We start from the raw sequence: 18,948 nt of genomic DNA, 5'->3' as shown, positions 1-18,948 counted from the left end.
GACAAGCACCGTTCATTAACTCGCGCCCTATTCCCTTACCATTCCTACGAGAAACTGGAAATTACAATCCACGAACTCGATCAGAGCATAGGCGGGGATGTCGGCGGTCCCCATTCATAAAGGGAAGAATGCCGGTGAACGCCGTCGGAGGATTCAAGCTAATTACCTATGTTGTGGACGTGAGAGGAATGAATGGCATCTATTGAGAAACCCATTTCTGGTTGGTTCAGGTCTATGTAAGCACAGAAGTTCCACGTGATTTTTCAGAAATCACGAAAGGGAAGAAGGGAGAAAAGAAAAGAAGAAAAAACGCTAAGGTCCAGCCCTGTGTCAGGATCGAACCGTACGAAAATCATACCCCAGGAACACGAGCCTCGAGCAATTTTTTCTAACCGCTGCTTTTTACGCTGGGAATAGGTAAACGTCGCAGCAACGACTGAGCCAAATGGCCCAGTGGCGGTTGGATAATGAACGCTCTGTTTTGGCTTATGTACCGCCCCTCTCAATGCTCGTGTGGTGGTTATTTTGATGTCTGTCCTCCTGCACTTACAGAAGCTACTGCTGCTTGTTCGTACGGGAGAGCGGAATGGCCTTGCATTACTCGAGGGGTTCAGCTGCTTTCTCTCCATTCATTTATTACCAGAATGCAGTCCAGACCAGTCTCCTCAACGTAAGGTTTCTAGCCTTCCTTGCCTCTCTGCGTTTGACCCAGGTCAATACCTAAACGAAGGGCCAGTAGACGCGTGCCCTTTAACGCGGTAGAACGGGAGATTACGCTGAGGCTTCAAGACCACTGCCAAACCAGGCGCTACCTCAACATTGGATTGTGCATGCAGTTCAACGACAGCAATATCAGAGTTTGAGCCACGCGCTTCACGTATGCTTGCAATTGAATTTACCAATAAGGAGTTTAAGCTCTACCGTACCACCCAGCAAGGCAAATTTTAACTCTTGCATGAAGTATGGCGCTAAATAACTGTATTTGCTTGCCATATTGACTTATTCGGGCTGGTTGCGAAGGAAACACTAAGTGAGCCCGAAACCCCTAAAGGATTAAAGGCAGCCTGCTGCGATTGGTCAACCTCCCGGTGTTCAGGCCTTCTAGAACTTTAGGTAAGTTCATACACATGGGACGGTGTTTCTGGGAAACATCGGTCACACACTGTATTTTGGTGTGAAAGCTATGTTGCACACTACTGTGATACCTGGCTTGGGGAGTTGAACATATACATGTAGAGTCGTACTGAAACAATAATAGCGTCTTCTCCTACTCCTTGCTACAGACTAATGCAGAATTCTCACAGGTTAAAGTCTTCCAGAACACCTAGACCAACGCGGACCGAACACGAAGCCTCTTTCAAACTTAGGCCGCCATCGTCCCGTTTCGACATCATCACGGCCTATTCGCTACTGATATCATGATAGATTAACCAACAATGGGAGACGAAAAAGAACACGCGTGCTAGCTTTCCACGCGGTGTGTATGCCTTCTGATTGAAGAGAAGAAAAGCTTACCCTACTGGTTGAGCTGTAGTTAGCAGCACAGCCCCTTAACTCCGCAATTGTTCGACAAGTCCGTAACCTGGAGCCAATAGCAGACCGATAACGAAGGAAGCTTTCGGATGCATTCGTATTTCTTCAGTAGCAAAGGAAGTACTTAAATATTCCCACTAGAGCCCGCTTCTGAAGGAACGTGCAAAGTACAAGGAAAGGATCGCGACGAGAGCCTGCTATCATCCCTCTTCTCTAATCAGTTTTACCACTCTACTAGTAGCACCGGAACCATCTAGCCACGATGTCGCCACACTCCTTCTCCAAGCCATCCCCTATGGAGGCTATAGCCCATAAGCTTACGAACGACGTCGAAGATCTCAGCGAGTACATTCGGTCTATCGGTGGTGTCCAACCGTCGCTCGATGGGGACTCAGACGATCCCATTCATACCATTCCACAAGATGCACCTCTGGAGATGCAGGAGGCTAGAGAACGTATTATGGATCAGTGTCTGAAGCTATTACAATTGGCAACAGGCCCCAGTGATTACATGATCAACTTCCAGCCAGGAGTACGTCCAAACCCAAGGATACAAAGCCAGAATGCTTACCATAAAATCTTAGTTTCATTATACCGCTTGTCTGCAATGGCTTTGCGCCTTCAACATCTTCACCCTGGTACCCGCCAAGGGTAAAATGTCCTACCCCAACCTAGCGGAGAGGGCTGGCTGTACTGAGACCCGGCTGAAGAGCGTCGTCCGCATGGCTATGACGACTGGACTTTTTCTAGAACGGAACCAGCAAGTCTCTCACTCTACCACTTCGGCGCTGTTCGCGACGAATGAACACTACCGTAACTGGGCTGTGTATGCGACCAACGTCACGGCTCCTATCGCAGCCAGCCTGACCCAGGCGCATAAGCGGTGGCCCTATGAAACGGACAAGAGCCATACCGCGCACAACGTGGCTTTCAATCACGATCTCTCCTTCTTTGAATACATGAGTCAGGAACCGGTCCTCCATGAACGCTTCGCCGGCTACATGAGAGCTATCTCCACCGATCACGGCACTAACGTAAAGCATGTCGTGAGCGGACTTGACTGGGGACGCAGCCCGAACGACCTTATTGTTGATGTGAGTCTGAGTGCCGTTTTTCTTTGTTTACACACACACTCTCTCAGCCCAATTGTCATATTATTCCTAACTCTCTGAATCTTCTCACTGCTAGGTCGGTGGCTCCACAGGGCATTCCAGCATCGCTCTCGCCGAAGCATACCCCAACCTGCGATTCATCGTACAAGACTTGCCCGAGGTCATCAAAGAGGTACCCAATATCCTGGAGGGCAAGGACACCGGCATCGCCAGCCGTATCCAGCACCAAGCGCACAGCTTCTTCGAGACCCAGCCGGTGGTCGGGGCCGACGTCTACCTGCTCCGCATGATCCTCCACGACTGGAACTTTGAGAACTGCGTCAAGATCCTGCGGGCCCTGGTGCCGTCCCTGCGGGCCAACTCGTCCATCGTCATCATGGACTGCGTCCTGCCCGAGCCGGGCTCCGTCCCCCGGTCGAGGGAGCGCCTGCTGCGGGTGCGGGATCTGACCATGATGGGGACGTTCAACAGCCAAGAGCGTACCATCAAAGATTGGGAGGCCATTTTTCAGGAGGCCGATCCCAGACTCCAGATCACAATGATCTCCCAACCATTTGGAAGTGTCATGTCGCTGATCAAGGTGGAGTTGGCCCAGCAGGTGGCAGATAAAGGAGAATGAGGATCTTTTAGTTGAGTTTGCGGTGGTGTCCTCATCATCTTGACGTACTGTAGCCCCAAGACGTATAGATTACCAGAGAATACGGCTACAGCAGGTGGTCGCGATTGAGGCAGCTGAGCTGGTCTTCACCTCATCCCAAAGGATATGTTCTTTTGAGTCGGGCATTGCTTTTTCCATGTTGAATCTGTCCTGGTTTATAACCAGCCGCTGTACTCTGCGGATACCTCGTATACTTGAGATATCTTGTTCGTAAATGCTATTAATGGCTTTATAGACACTCCTCTTCTTGTCCCCAAAATTCACCATCGCCATACTTGAATCCTGGTGTTTTTGAAGCATTGGGGCAGAAATCACTTAAATACATAAGTATACAAGGAGTCGCTTCTTTTCGAAAAAAGCTCTTAAAGGTTAACGTACCCCACGGTTTAACTGGCCACACGATCTAACTGACTATTTTCTCGTAATTCTTAATAATTAAGTCTATTTTATTTCTTTTTTATTATTTTATTATAGTTAATAATTTAAAAGAAAGCGATATATAATTAGCGTTTTAAGCGCTTTAAAATAGTTTTAAATTAAGTCTTTAATTTATAATATAAGTTTATAATATTTTTTATATAACTTTATATCTTTAATATTACGGCGGTATTTTATAATAAAATATATAATTATTAATATAAAAGCTTATTATTTTTAAAAAAAATATAATAGTTTAATTATAACAGGATAAAGGAAGCATCCGTACGTCTTATAGCTCCCGGGCCCCTCTCCTTTTAATTTCCTTATAATATCCTACATTCTTATAGAGAATATATACGAAATAAGCGTTAACTTTATTTTATTATACTTATATATTATTAATACCTAGGGATCGATATATTTTTATAATTCTAACGCTTTTATAACATAACCTATTTATTAATAATATCGATTTCGAAAAAAAAAGGATAACTCTTATAGCTCTTAATCCTCCGAACATGACCGTTAAGAATGGCGAAGACGAAGGACTAACGAATCCCCCTCCTAAAAAGAAAAAAGAAAAAGAGGCAGGAGCAGCTACGGACATTATTAATAATCCCTTATTTACTATCGGGCCCGACGCTCCCCCTAACGTACCCTTAAAAGTATACCTTTAAAAAGAGCTCGATTAATTAAAGCTTAAACGGTCGTCGTTTAAAAAACGTTTTAAAAAGGTTAAAAAATAAGCCTCTTAATAAAAAGATAAGGATATAGAAAACCTTTTATTTTTTTTAAACCTATCGGGCGGCGAAGCCGACACCCCCTTAGAATTAGAGGGGTATAACTTAAACCTTACTAATAATTTATTCTTAAATAACGATATTAACGGAACCTTATCGGTTAATAATCTCGATTTAAACTTTAATAAATCGATTAAGTTTTAATATAATTAATTTAATTTAACTTTTATTAAAGCACGGTAGGAAAGCTAGGTTAAAAAGTTATAAATAATTTATAAAACTACTTTAAAACGCTACCGTAACGCCCACGCTAAGATTTTATACGTACGTAGCTAAATAAATTAAGAAATAAAATAATAATTTCGTTTAAAAAAATAATACGCCTCCGAATACGAATTAAAATAATTAAAATATTATTAAACAACCTTTTTAAAATAAACGCGGGCGGTTATTTAAAGCCTTATTAATAAGGCTATTATAATTAATTTTTAATTAAAAGAGGCGTATTAACTTTTAAACTAGGATCCGCGGTAGTTTCACGAGTACTTAGCCTTTTTAAAAAGCTAAGTCCGCCCGCGCTCCGACCGGGAACGTATATATTACTTCTTTAGCAAGCTTTTTAACCTTTATATTATAATATTATAAATTATTATAATAATATTTTAAAATAACGGAATAATATAATCGATTTAATAAAAAAAAGTAAAAAATCTTATTAAAATCGATAAAAGAGGGGAATATAAAAAGCCGAACGATAATAATACTTATTAAAGGTTTATGAAGCTACATTAATTCGGATAATCCGGAGCCTAGGGATTCTAAGCGTAAAAAGCAAGGCCCGCTAAACTATAAAAAAAAATAAAACGTATCTACTTTACTGTTTTACCTTAAGAACGCGTAAGCCGGACCGGCACGGAATAATATCGCGGGCTACCCGAATTTAAATTATATTATTTATTACTAATATAATAAAAAAGGATATTACGTTAATAAATATCTTATTAAAGATTAAATACTAGTATAACGAATCTCGAAAAACGGGAAAAGGTTTTAAATAAAAGTGTACCCTTTTCGAATAAAAATCCTTTTATAAGGGTATTTAAAACCTTACAAGCCCTTATTATAATCATTATTCTTTTATCGCGTATAACGTTAATCTTTATTTATTTTAATTTAAATACGTATTTTGAAATAAATATAATTAACCACATTTTCGCTTTATAAACTAAATTATTTTAAACCTTTTTATAAATAATATCTATTAGTTTTATTAATAATTTATATATCCTTATTTACGGCGTTTATTAAGTAAAATTTAATCTTATTAATTTCTAAAAAGTTATAAAATAAATCCGACGCTCTTATATTATTATTAATCGAGACTTTCGTTATAAAAATACCCCGGTCTTATTATTTTATAAAGTTATATAAAAGTTAAAACTAGTTATTAACACGGGAAAAAACCGTTAATAGTTTTTTATTAACGTAACTAAAGTCTAGCTTATAAACCCTCGCCCCTTCTACCGCGCTTATAAAGGTAATACCTTATATTATATTATTATATTTCTACGAAAAGCGGTATAAAAAGAGGGAGAAACGCCCGGAGAAGGGGCCCTACCTTTTATCCCTAGCTATATCCAACACCTAACTACCTTCTTCGAGACCGAAAAATATAATATCTTTCCGTCGAACCGAGCAGCTAGTTATATTATTAATTTCGAACCCGGGACGGAGCCCTTTCACTAACCTATCTACTCCTTGTTGTATTCCGAACTTTAGGTATTACGAGAGTGGTTAAATAAAATAAAGAAAAGGGGGAAGATCCGAGAATTATAAAGTCTAACGGGGGCCCTTATCTTTTTCGTTCTAAAAAAGGATAGAACCCTACGCCTTTATATTAATTATAAAGGATTAAACAGCGTTATTATTAAGAACCGGTATATTTTACCCTTTATTTCGGAGCTATTAAATAAAGTTTCCTAATCTATAATTTTTTTTAAAATCGACCTTAAGGATACGTATTACCGTATTCGTATTAAGCGTAAAAACGAATAAAAAACGGCGTTTCGGACCTGATACGGCTATTTCGAGTTTTTAATAATAACGATAAGCCTTATTAATACCCCGGCCACTTTTTAATATTATATTTTATAATATTTAAAAAACTTAATAAATATTTATTATATAATATATATCGATAATATTTTAATTTATTTTTTAAATAAAAAAACCTATACGAAATACTTATAATAAATAGTTAAAAAGCTTTTAAAAGCCGACTTATATATAAAATTATCTAAATACTAATTTTTTTAAAAGTCCTTAAAATTCTTAAAATATTATATCTTTATAAAAAAGGTATTTATAAATCCTTTAAAAATCGATATAATTAGGGATTAATTAGCGCCGACGTTCGTTTATAACTTTTAAATTTTTTTAAGGTTTTATAACTTCTACCGTTATTTTATAAAAAGGTATTTCGGGATCGCTACCCTATTAATAAGGTTATTTAAAAAGAGCGAAACTAGATAAAAAGTAAGAGCGTTCTACCTAGATAACCTTATTAAAGTAGCTTTTATACTTTTAAAGCAAGCCTTCTAAACGGCGCCGCTCTTAACCTATTTCGACCCTGAAAAGCTGGTGCGGCTAGAAACAAACGCCTCTAAATTCGTAATAATTAAAACCTTTTTTTAAAAGGGTATCGGAAGCTATTAGTACCCGGTTTCTTTTTATTTTAAAAAGTTTTCCGGGGCGGAGCTCAATTATAATATATTAAACTAAAAAATGCTCGTAATAGTGTTATATTTTAAGTATTAAAGGTATTATTTAAAAAGGGTAAAATATATTATCGAGGTATTTTTAAATTACCGAAACTTATAAGGTTTTATAAAAACTAATAAATTAAATAATTACTAAATACGTTAATATATATATTTAGCCCCCTTCGATTTCGTAATTATTTATTAACCGGGTAAGAATAACCTCGTTAATAACCCGTCGAGACGGCTAAATTATATTACTAATACGGGTAATAATTTAATATTATTACTTACTTTAAAAAAAAAGCTAGTAATGAATATTAGCTTTTTAAAAGATAAGCCTCGCGTACTAGCTTAGATAATATACGGGGTAAGATTAACGCCCGAACATATTATTTTAACCTAAACGATAACTTATTAAAAAACGAGAGATTCGGTGTAATAAAAAGACCCATTATTATTAGAAGTTAGTCCCGACTTAGAAACCCTTATTAGCTAAGCTTAAAAAAAGAACGAAGCTTATTAACAAAGGCGGAGAGGCTTAAAAGCTAAAGCGGACTTGAAATATTAATAAGCGATAATAGTAAATAAATTATTATATTTTAATAAAACAATATATATCTTTAAATAAATATTACTCCGAATATAATTATTATAGGTATATTACGATAACTTTTTTAATAGCTATTTTAGGCGCGATTATATAATAAAACTCTTTAAAAAAAAGTTTTATTAACCCGATCTATGAAAGGATGTAGCTATATATATAGAGGCTTACGTTATATATTTCGGCTTTAAAACGAAATATTACTGTTTATACGGTGAACTTACCTCGTTACTTTAGCTTAGCCGTTTAAAAAAAGAGTATAATATAAATTTTATTATAAGCTTACTTAACTCTTTTTATAAATAATAATTTATTAATATTATCCTTATAATAATAAACCGATATAGTAAGTTAGTATAGTTATTTTATAAAAAGATCGAGTATTAATTTAATAGCCTAAAGGGGATTTTTTTAAATAAGGGCTCGATTTTTATTAATAATTTCTAATTATAATTTTATTTCGAAAATAAAATAAAACTAAGGTATTCGACGGCATTTTACTTATAAATAAACGGCTAAACCGAAAGAATAACTAGGTTTTTAAAATATACTTAAAATATTACGTAGCGGAATACTTTAAATTATAGCCGAATTTATTATATATAATATTTTATATTATTAATTTTTTAATAAATTTAATAATAAAATTATTATTATTCGAGGCTGTATACGGTTATTAATTAGACTTTCGCATATTCGTTAAAAACGACTCTTTTATAAGAGGGGTATTAATAATTAAAAATAAGTTATTAAAATTATAAAACTTACGAATAAGAATAAAAAAATATTAAAAAAAGTAATAAAATTTTAAGCGAAATATTATAATTTTTATTATAAGTTAATTATTTTTAAAGTCGAATAAATAATAAAGTTCTTTATTAAAAACTTAAAAGTTTAGAATAAAAAACTAGCTCTAAAGTTTGTCGGTCCGTTCCGAGTTCTCGAACGTATCGGGACGGTAGTATACCGGCTGGCTTTATTAAAGAAGTACTCCCGCCTTTATAATATATTCCTTATTTAATTACTAAAGCTATAGAAGGTAATATCTTTTAATACCCTACCGATATTAGAGCTAGAGGATAACGAGGAGTAAGAAATAAAGGAGGTTAAAGAAAAGATGCGTTAAAAAAGGCGATAATATTATTTAATAAAGTAAAAAGGTTAGCCCGTCGAATATAATTAATAAAAACCGGCCGAGAACTTAATAAACGCTTTTATAAAAATAATTTAATAAAAAAAAAAATTAAGTTATATTATTAATTATAAAACGGAGAAATAGGTCTTATAAATTATTATTATAAAAGTAAAACCGGCCTCGAAACTTTTATTATTTATTTATTTAATTAGTTTAAAAAAAAGCCGAAGCCGGACCTCGATAAGATTTAAACTTATTTATTTAAATAGTAAAACTAGAAAATCTACGCCTTATTAATTAGTTACGAGGTTTATATTACGCCGAGGAATTTATTTTATTACGAAAAAGAAACTAGAACGAAAACCTAATGGTATAACTATTTAAAACGTTAAACCTAAAAGGCCTAACTCGTTTTTAAAATAAGTAGCTTAATTTTTAGCGATATCCTTATAAAAGGAAGCGAGAAATGTAAAAGCTCGCTCTTTAATAAAACCAAAGGCTACATTCTAAATAGTAAAGCCGCGGTCGCGACGGAGGAGGCGTAGCAGGACTATAGTTTCGAAAACGTCGGCCTCTTTTATAATTTAACGAAATATTAACGGAATAGGCTCGTAATTAACGAGTATAGGGTATTTATAATATTAATATCGAGGGGGGCGAAACGTTTACGTAAGGCGTCTTTTTACGAAGCGTACTTTTAGCGGTAAGTAATTAAGCTTATTTATTCGTAATATTACCGTTAATAAAACGGGGTCGGGACTTAAAAGCTTGCCGTAAAAATCCTATTATTTTAATAAACTTTTTTGAGCTAGAGATTCCGAACTCGGCCTTATAACCCTTTATTACGCGGTAGAAAAAGACGACGAAACAGTATAAAATATTACCCGTATAGCGGCGGAGCTCGATAAGAAAAATAAAAGTATCGTTATTATTAACCTCTTAAAAATACTTTATTAAGCCTGAAAATATAATAGTAACGATTTAAAAGTTTTTAATTAACGTATTAAAAACTTATTAAAAAAGCTTAATTAAAGCGCCTTAAAAACGAATCGATACGACGAACTTATAGCTTCGTAAATCTTATTATTATTATAATAGCTTACTTTAAAATTAAACTAGCCGTAAGTTAGGGATCGGGGGTTAATAAAAAAGTAATTAAACTCGAGGCGCTCGTTAATAAAGGGTTTATAAGCGGAAGCCTATAACGAAATATAAGGATAATAGGACGAATTAGGCGCGATAGGTAAAATACCGCCGTTATAACTATTAAGTAGTTAAACACGTTAAAAAGCGGCGGCTATTATAATATAAAAAAGGAAATTCGCGATAGTTTTTATTTAAAGGCGTATAAATAAACGACGAGATTGTGGTGCGAAACGATAAATTATTATTAATCGAAGCGGAAGGAGTTAATTAAATCTTAAAATAACCTTATTTTAAAGTTATAAGGGGCTTATCGCGATTATTTATATATTTACCTAGGGATATTCGCTAACGCGTTAATAATATAATACGCGATCCCCTTACTTTTACTTACCCTATACCTTTACTGCTTTTTACTAAGGTATCTCGCGAGAATTACGAGATATATTCGTTTCTACTACTTAAGGATCTTACGCTAGAAATATAGTAAAGACTAATAAATAAAAGGGGGGATAATTATAACAGGATAAAGGAAGCATCTGTACATCTTATAGCTCCCGGGCCCCTCTCCTTCTAGTTTCTTTATAATATCCTATATTCCTGTAAAGAATATATACGAGACAAGCGTTAGCTTTATTCTATCACACCTGCATATTGCTAATACCTAGGGATCGATGCACTTTCACATTAATATATAATCGAACTAAATTCGCAATCGTTTCTTCCTCGAATAAATAATATTAAAGATATAGCGAATTAATTTTTTTTAACGCGACGCGAGACGCGTCGGCGGTAATTAAGCTTTTAGCTTTATACGAAAATAATTAGACCTCCGGACGCGTTTTAATTAAAAAATCGATTATTAAAAAGTCTTTTATAAAACTTTTAACGCGTATCGCGTATAGTTTACCTTTATATAAAATATAATTAATAAATATAAGATTTAAAAAAAGGATATTTATAACTTTAATGAGACCGGCTTTTTTATAAGCTAAATCTCGTTCGAAATAATTATTATAACTTTTAATTAATATAAGAAATCTAGGGTAATTTAATAAAAAAACTAGGAATAAGTTATAATTATTTAAAGAGTTAAATCGTATAAATACGCTATTATTTTATATATTATATTTATTAAAAAAACGTACCTATTGTCTTAATACGAAAATAGTTTATTATTAAAGAATTAAATAATCGTAATTATTAAAAACGGCTAAACTATAAACGAAAGAGGCGAGAATTAAATTCGATATTTCGATAAATATATAAAGTCTCGTACGAAAAGTATTTATCGCTTATTAATCCTTAACGGCTATAAAAGCTACTATTTAATAACTTTTAAGCTTTATTATAAAAAAAACTTAATTATTATATAAACTTTAACTTTTTAATATCGGCTATTTTTATATATTAAAAAGGTTATACGAGAAAGAAATCGAGCGTTTTATACGGGCGTATATTACTTACATTTTAAAAGAAGACTTTTTACTAGCGTCTTTAAAAGCGTTCTAAGCTATTTTCACCGTTTTAAATATTTAAAGAGGTTTTTAAAAGGCAGGATTTATACCGTATAATCCGGGATATATTATTTTATAATTAAATATAAAGCTACGTATATCGATACTTCTAGTAACCTCTTTCGACTTATTTATACCTTAAAAATTAAAAACCTTAAATAATTTAATTAAAGCTTAATTTTAAACCGAATATATTAAAAATCGAATCGCGCGATATTAAAATAACTTTTTAATATTAATTTTAATTAAGTTTAATTAAATTACGAAAAATATAACGTAAATTATATACCGGCTCGTTTTATTAAAAAAATAAAGTAATAGTATTACGAAAAGCGAATAAAATACTTAACTAGCGCCGCCGTATAAAAAAAACGGCTATAAGATAAAAGATCACTTCGTATATAAACTAAAAAAGATTTAAAGTTTTAAAAGAACGTTAATAAATAATTATAAAATAAATTACGTTAAAAAAATAATTATATAAAGATATTTAAAACGCGCTTATAATGCTATAGAATTTATAAAGAGCTTAAATATAATACTCGTACTTATTAAAATAATATAAAAGTATTTAAAGATAAGGATTTCGATTAATTTTAAAATATTAAATGCATTATAGTAAAATTAACTTATACTTTATTAAATAAAGTCTTTAAAAGTGATTATTTAAATTATATAATTAATTAAACTATAGAATATATTATATTAAAAACTTAATTTTAAGTTATTTTAAAGCGCTTAAAGAGCTAGAAGTATTTACTTCTTTTCTTAAGTACTAACCATATTATATTATAAAAGAAATCAGGTATAAAGGTTATTTAAATGAAATATGGCGAAAGTGTTCAATTCACTTGTGGGGTACGTTGGTCTGAGCGTTAATTAGATCCAGCCTTTTCTGCTACGGGAATGAATAGAATAAACAACCTTAATCAAACGGCACAACTGACTCTTCGTGATAATCTTCACGATTGGACTTAAGTGCCACGATCCAGCGGGTTGAATGCACAGCCCTCGGCCGTCTCTTCAGACTGCAGTTTACCGTTTCAAATGAGGACGGAAATCCGAGCCATCGGAGATCCGTGGATCGGTCAATCCGAGACCCGACATGGATCTAACGGAAAGGGAACATGGTGATTCGTGAAGAATTTATGTGTCCCCCACGGGTCTAGCTTAGAAATCCGTAAAGGCTGTCAATCCGAGACCTGACGGATAGCCATCTGATCATTAGTAGGTCTCTCACAACGATCCAACACCGACGATACAGATACCATCCGGACAAAGGACCAAGTATGGATGAGCCTGAGGGTCCGACGCCTGTGGCTCCAGCCCCGGCCAAGACGCCAAGTCTTGGTATCCAATTCTGGCTAGCCTTTTGGAGTCTGGCCATTATAAGCCTCACGGCCCCGCTGGACAGCGCGACGCTCGCACTGGCCCTTCCAGTACGTGCTTCCGCCTTGTTGCGCTGCTTCAAGACTAAGTAACAAGATGACGAGAACTCTTAGCACAACACGTACAGACCATCACTCAAGACATTGGCGGCAGCGACACTGAGGCCTTTTGGGCCGGTACCTCGTACCTGCTGGCCAACACGGGCACTCTGCTGCTTTGGTGCTCCCTCAGCGACGCCTTGGGCCGCCGGCCCTGCCTGTTCGCCTGCACCGCCTGTCTCGCGGCCGTTTCCATCGTCTGCGCCCGGGCAAGGACGTACTCTGTCTTGATCGCCGGCCGAACCGTCCAGGGTGTTGGTGGAGGTGGCATTCGTGGCCTCACCTATGTGGTCATCACCGATTTGGTGCCGCTCCGGGCCCGACCGAAGTTTGTGGCCATGCTGAATGCCCTCACGGCGCTGGGGAGCGTGACTGGGCCGATTATTGGCGGGGCGTGTGCGGTGACGGGGAATTGGCCGTGGATCTTCTGGTTGAACTTGCCGATTTGTGTCATTAGTACTGTCGGGCTGGCTTTCTTCCTCCGGCTGCAGGGCCAACAGGCGAGGATGGTCGACCAGCTGCGTGAGCTGGACTGGCTTGGTTCGATCCTGTTCATCGTGGTTTCTACCGCCTTTATCATACCCATAACATGGGGCGGCCCGCAATTCCCATGGGACAACTGGCAAACGTTGGTGCCGCTGCTTCTGGGTGCGGCCGGCCTGGTTTGCGTGGCGCTACACCAACGATACCTCGCGCCACGACCTTTTATCCCGCGCCAGATCTTTGCCAACAGCAGATCCGTGGCCATCCTTTTCTTCGGCAGCTTCAGCAACGGTCTCATTCTTTTCGGTATCGTCTACTACGTGCCCGAGTACTTCCTGGGCGGAAAGGGCTACTCCTCCCTCGTCGCCGGCGCGGCCACCCTTCCCACCACCCTGACCGCCATACCCTGCGCCGTCGTCACAGGAGTCTGAATGGCCAAGATGGGACGGTACCGCTGGGCCTTGCGGTCCGGCTGGGCCGTCGCGGTCATCGGCCTGGGTGTGCTGATGGTGCAAGACGTCGACACCCCCGTCGCCGGCTGGGTCTTTATCAACCTCGCCTCGGCTGTCGGGACAGGCATGCTCATGCTAGCCATTAACGTTGCCCTGCAGGCGTCGGTGCCGCAGGCCCACGTGGCCATGTCGACCACGCTGGTGCTCTTCTTTCGCTCCTTTGGCAAGACCGTCGGTGTGGCCATGGGCAACCCCATCCTCGACAACGTGCTGCGGACGCAGCTCCGCCAGTCGGGTCATAACGTGCCCTCGGCGTATCTGGAGCTCAGCGCCGTCGAGGTGGTCGCGCTGCTCAACACGGAGACGTCGCGTGCGGCGCTGAGCCCGGCGCTGGTCTACACCTTGAGGAGCGCGCTTGTCACGGGATTCCGGGCCCTGTTTGGCGCGCTTGCAGGCCTTGCGGCTGTGAACTTTTGCTGCAGATACCGATGCACGAGTATTCGCTCAATCAGGACCATGTGACGAAGCTGGGCTGGAGGAAGCTGGAGGAACGTACAGGGAGGGACGGGGCACAGTTGACACAGTGGCCCTCGCAGAGGGAAACAAATCATAGCAGCACTACCTTAACGCAGCCACCCAGGTAGTCTTCTGTAAAGAATTCGGTTTTGTTTTGGCTGAAAAAAGACAGGTGCCATTCTGTCGAGGTCAATGGTGATAGTAGGCGTGACAATTAGGCAGATTATAACACTTTTTAAAGTTTTTTACCTCAGAATACAGTACTTCACAGCTTATTATTGGTACCGTTTGATATTTGAATCTCGTTACTATCGAAAAAGCTCATCTGCGGCACACCGCATCCGGAGTTGACGTGGTGAACACCAAAAGAGGTCTTCTCGATCGACCCTTCGAGGTGTGATCCGCTTATCATGCCACCCAAGCAGACGCCTCCTAAGGCATTGGCTCGATGGCCCTACTTAAGTAGGCAAGGTCGACAGCATCATTACGGCGCACGCACATGAAATCATCAAGGACCTGCAAATCCTACAGGGCAATATTCGGGACTGTAAGCCCCCCCCCCCCCCACGTACCATGCACCACACTCACGCCTCTATGTGAGTGCATGGCGACGTTCGTGCAGAGATTTCTCAAGGAATCTTACAGTACAACGTACGAAAGTCCAATGACATCGTGATGGGACCTTTCTTCAAAGACCCAATAATACTGGGCTACGACGTAGTTTCCATCCAGGAGCCCTGGATTAACCCATTCGAATACAACAGCCACAACCCTCTTGCCGATCGTTTCACCTTCTGACTTCCAACCCGGAATCAGATCAAGCCACCCGGCGTGACCTTCTATGTCAGCAAGCGAATAGACCCAGTCAACAGCTCTTTCACCAGTCAATCTAGCAACATAGCATCACTAGCTGTGGCATAGACCCCGTTGGCGCGCAGAATCCTCTGTGCGTATAGCCGGAATACCGAGTGCTTCAGACCAAACCCCAAACGCGTCTGGCAAAGAGTCCAAGATACAATTGAAGCTTCCTCAGTCGGTGTCAGGACCTTGAGGGCCTGTCTCGACTCAGCATGTGTCGGTTTCCCTTGGAGCCGGCGTTCCAGTGTGCGTCGAGAGACGTTGTGGTGTTTTGCGGCCCATCGTTGTGAAGCACCGGCCGTCACGGCCGCAACAGCGTCTGTCAGGCGTTCCTCTCGGTTACGAGTCATTTGGGCTAATTGGCGATGAAAAGAAGAAGACAACGTATCAATTGGGGTCTTAATCGAACAAGAATTGACTGATTTATCTATATTCTAACTCGCGATAAAAAAAAGACAATTGAAAAAGGGGTGGCGCATCATCCGGTTGGCGCACCATGTGGTGGTTGTGCTTAACAAAGGACAGGAAAGATTCAGCGCCTATTGAGAACTCCACGGCATAAGATGCTCAGGATTCTTTCTCTTCCGTTGAGTACTTCGCCCCTTAGCTTCATGAAATCGAGAATCTGATAGAGCTGCAGGTCGTCCAACGCGAACAGGGGGGACTCGGGAGGGGCCTTGTCGAGAACCTCGGCGAGGAGTTGCGACACGACTGCGTAGTCTGTGGCTGAACCCCTCCACCGCCATCCCTCCTGCTCCGAGACTGTCCACGCGTAATCAGCGACAATACAGATCCACATCAATGGTTGCCGGATCTTTGGTATCGAGAAGCCGGACGATCTCGTCGTCGAAGGAGTGTTCGAGTCCATGCCAGTCGGCATCTGGTCAAGTATACTCTTTCGGACGGCTCTCATGTTCTTCAGCAGGAGGTTCAGGAGTCTTGAGAAATCATAGCTTTTAGATCGCCTTATGCTAGGACCATGTAGTGCCATGCACAGTAAGCTCGCAAGGCGAAGTGCAGTAGTCAGGGGGTCGGTGCCAGAACTTTCATCGCCTGCGTTTTTCCTGTTCGAATCCTGTCCAGGCCCCCGTTCTCCTAATAAGGGGTGTTTCCGATGGCCTTTGCAGGACAACCCTCTGTCTTTGATAGGCGATGGCATGGTTAGGAAGGAGTTCTGGATGCTGAGCCAATCGGTTGCCAGAGCGTCCATGTCGAACCTCAGCTCGCCCTGCCGCGAAAGGGCATAGTCGACAACTTGTATGAACTGGGCGAGAGACACTAGATTTTCAAGGACGCTGGTGGCAACTCCAGTGCCCGAGAGACTCCGCATGACCGCATCCCGCGTCCATTGGCGTTCGTTTGTGGGAACGACGAGACTGGCAGGTTCGGTAAAGCGTATGAACGGGAACACCGGTTGCGTAACGAGCTCAACGGATGTTAAGATGTCGACCCTATCGGCCTTGGGTCAGGACTCCTGTTGAACTCGAGGATTAAAGGGGATAGGTAACATGGCAACCGACTTTCTGATGATAGCCCGCATGCTGGGGAGCAGCCGGCCTTGGCCACCAATAGACTCGACCACTCTCTTCAAGGCCTGCAAGTGAAGGTGCCATTCATTGTAATTCTCCAGAACTGCCTGTATACACATATTTATGTTAATGTCCCACAAAGGGCCCAGGGAAAGAATGGGGAAGGAATGGGTCGGACTGACAGCAACAGCTACCAAGATCGAAATAGACGGTATCATAACCTGCAGAGTAGAGTTGCTGGCCCCTCCACCTCCAAGAATCTGGTGTACCGAGGCATAAAGTCTCCCGCAATAAAAGGCGAAGGCGACCGAATCCTTTGTCTCCGAAACGAGTAGTTGGATTAGAGCACCTATGGACAGAGCACACTCCAGGGTCAGCGGACTTGATATCAAGGCCTCCAGACTCTGGATACCTTGGGTTGGATGGTTCAAAATCAAATTCAGTCTCTCCGATGGCCACGACAGGGAAAGCCAATGTGAATTCACATAGGAGCTGAGGAACATAGTGTCCATCTCAGACAAGGTGTCACGGAGGGTCTGCAGGGACCAATGCTCATGTTGGCGGTCGACAGTGATACCACAAGACAGCCCCGGCACAGCATCTTTGGAAAATAGGCCACAACTCTGGAATGTAGTCCATGCAACAGATGTGTCTGCACTCTCAGTGGCTGTGCTCGAACAATTCGACGAGTCGGCATTCTCTGCCACATAAGCATGCGGAACATCAACTTCTCTCTCATCAGCTGTGGTGTTGGAGCTGCCGGGTGTCGTTTGCTGCTGATCAAAGCTCTCCGTCATCCAAACGTGAGCTACTTCGGTCAGTGGCCTCAACTCGCCGGGCGTTGGGTCGGATACACTGGCCTCGTCTTCCGTGACTGTGGCCGATAGATCGGGCGACTGCCCAGTCCCGGGATTACCCGAGGTCCTCAAGCTGTGCCCTTCTTTGGCATATGTTGCTCCGTCAGATGGCCTTCCTCGGTTCCGGGCGTCCCGGTCCTCTTCTCCCTTGGATGATGCAGCTGTTTTCGGATCTCGCCCTCGAAGTCTCCTCTTCTTGCCGGAAGGATTCTTCTGGGTCACAAACTTCATCTGGTCAGGAATCGGCTTGGAGAAGAAAGCCCAGCGCTGGCCATGCGCGTTGCGCGACGACGAATGGACAAACGCCCGGCCCTGGTGCTTTTGCCTGACAATACGTAAGCCCCGCCTGGTTGTAATACCAACTGCCGCCTTCTCGGAAGTGAAGTTGAGGTCGCCCATGATAATCGGTCGGGAAGTATAGTACGCATAATTAGATGCAATCCATGTTATGCGGCACATAGATAAGCCGCAATGATTAGTATGTAAAGACTCATCGACAGGTATTCAGGTATTCGTGACTATCCCCCTTGAACGATGATTACGCCCTTTAGACGGATTCTTCAACTCCACCTTAAAGGGCGTAATACTCAGCGTTCAAGGCGATAATCCTGCAGAAATCGTAGGAGTGGCTAGACTGTAGCGAATCTTATCTACTGCAGAAATCGTGTACGAGTGGGCAGACTGTGGCAAACTGGTAGTTAACAGGGGTAACCCGCATGCAGGCTGCAGTCCAAGGCTGCTAGGCTGGTATGCTGAGGTGAGAAAATAGATCAGAACTAGATAGTGTCTTACCCTTCCTGGACGACGTGGTATCCAAAGTGGATGGACGTCCCACAACAGCATTCAGGCGCATCCCAATCATGTCTAAAGGCCATGCCCGAAAATGATAGCTGAACCAATGAGTAGGCTGAGGCCTTCTCATACATCCAGTTATCTAATGCGCGCAAATCCCTGAGAAGCCGAGCAACGTATGATGTGGGGGTCAAGAAAGGTGAAGAGCCTGCTCAAATGAAGAAGAGAGAGCTACACGACGAATGTATATGGGGCTCTCTTCCATGTAAGCCACTAAGAACCCCTGCTATTCACACTCTTGCCTGCCCCTCACTGCTGACTTCGTACGCTTACTAGCTGGCGCCTCAATT

At 40.5% G+C, this 18,948-nt stretch overlaps 5 protein-coding genes across 5 annotated transcripts; 3 read left to right on the top strand and 2 right to left on the bottom strand.

Moving 5' to 3' along the window:
- Positions 1-1,795: 1,795 nt before the first annotated feature.
- Positions 1,796-3,264, top strand: PG994_008857 (uncharacterized protein; the record flags this gene model as incomplete). Its single annotated transcript, XM_066860266.1, has 3 exons — positions 1,796-2,065; positions 2,118-2,627; positions 2,722-3,264. 3 exons carry the CDS (start codon positions 1,796-1,798, stop codon positions 3,262-3,264), a joined length of 1,323 nt encoding a protein of 440 aa, XP_066713855.1.
- Positions 3,265-12,913: 9,649 nt separating this feature from the next.
- PG994_008856 (mfs multidrug protein) lies at positions 12,914-14,025 on the top strand (the record flags this gene model as incomplete). Its single annotated transcript, XM_066860265.1, has 2 exons — positions 12,914-13,063; positions 13,141-14,025. The coding sequence occupies 2 exons, from the start codon at positions 12,914-12,916 to the stop codon at positions 14,023-14,025; spliced, it is 1,035 nt and encodes a 344-aa protein (XP_066713854.1).
- A 9-nt stretch (positions 14,026-14,034) lies between these two features.
- Positions 14,035-14,568, top strand: PG994_008855 (uncharacterized protein; the record flags this gene model as incomplete). Its single annotated transcript, XM_066860264.1, has 1 exon — positions 14,035-14,568. The coding sequence occupies one exon, from the start codon at positions 14,035-14,037 to the stop codon at positions 14,566-14,568; it is 534 nt and encodes a 177-aa protein (XP_066713853.1).
- Positions 14,569-15,446: 878 nt separating this feature from the next.
- On the bottom strand, positions 15,447-15,770 carry PG994_008854 (uncharacterized protein; the record flags this gene model as incomplete). The annotated part of the gene is made up of 1 exon (XM_066860263.1): positions 15,447-15,770. One exon carries the CDS (start codon positions 15,768-15,770, stop codon positions 15,447-15,449), a length of 324 nt encoding a protein of 107 aa, XP_066713852.1.
- Positions 15,771-15,952: 182 nt separating this feature from the next.
- On the bottom strand, positions 15,953-18,205 carry PG994_008853 (uncharacterized protein; the record flags this gene model as incomplete). The annotated part of the gene is made up of 3 exons (XM_066860262.1): positions 15,953-16,871; positions 16,941-17,056; positions 17,132-18,205. The coding sequence occupies 3 exons, from the start codon at positions 18,203-18,205 to the stop codon at positions 15,953-15,955; spliced, it is 2,109 nt and encodes a 702-aa protein (XP_066713851.1).
- Between the last annotated feature and the right edge of the window lie 743 nt (positions 18,206-18,948).

This window comes from Apiospora phragmitis (genome assembly GCF_038363925.1).
Source record: "Apiospora phragmitis strain CBS 135458 chromosome Unknown utg000008l:1.0-3514335.0:1.0-3519231.0, whole genome shotgun sequence".
Lineage (NCBI taxonomy): Eukaryota > Fungi > Ascomycota > Sordariomycetes > Amphisphaeriales > Apiosporaceae > Apiospora > Apiospora phragmitis.
The sequence above is the reverse complement of the archived record's forward strand: the minus strand, read 5'-3'. Positions and strand labels throughout refer to the sequence as shown.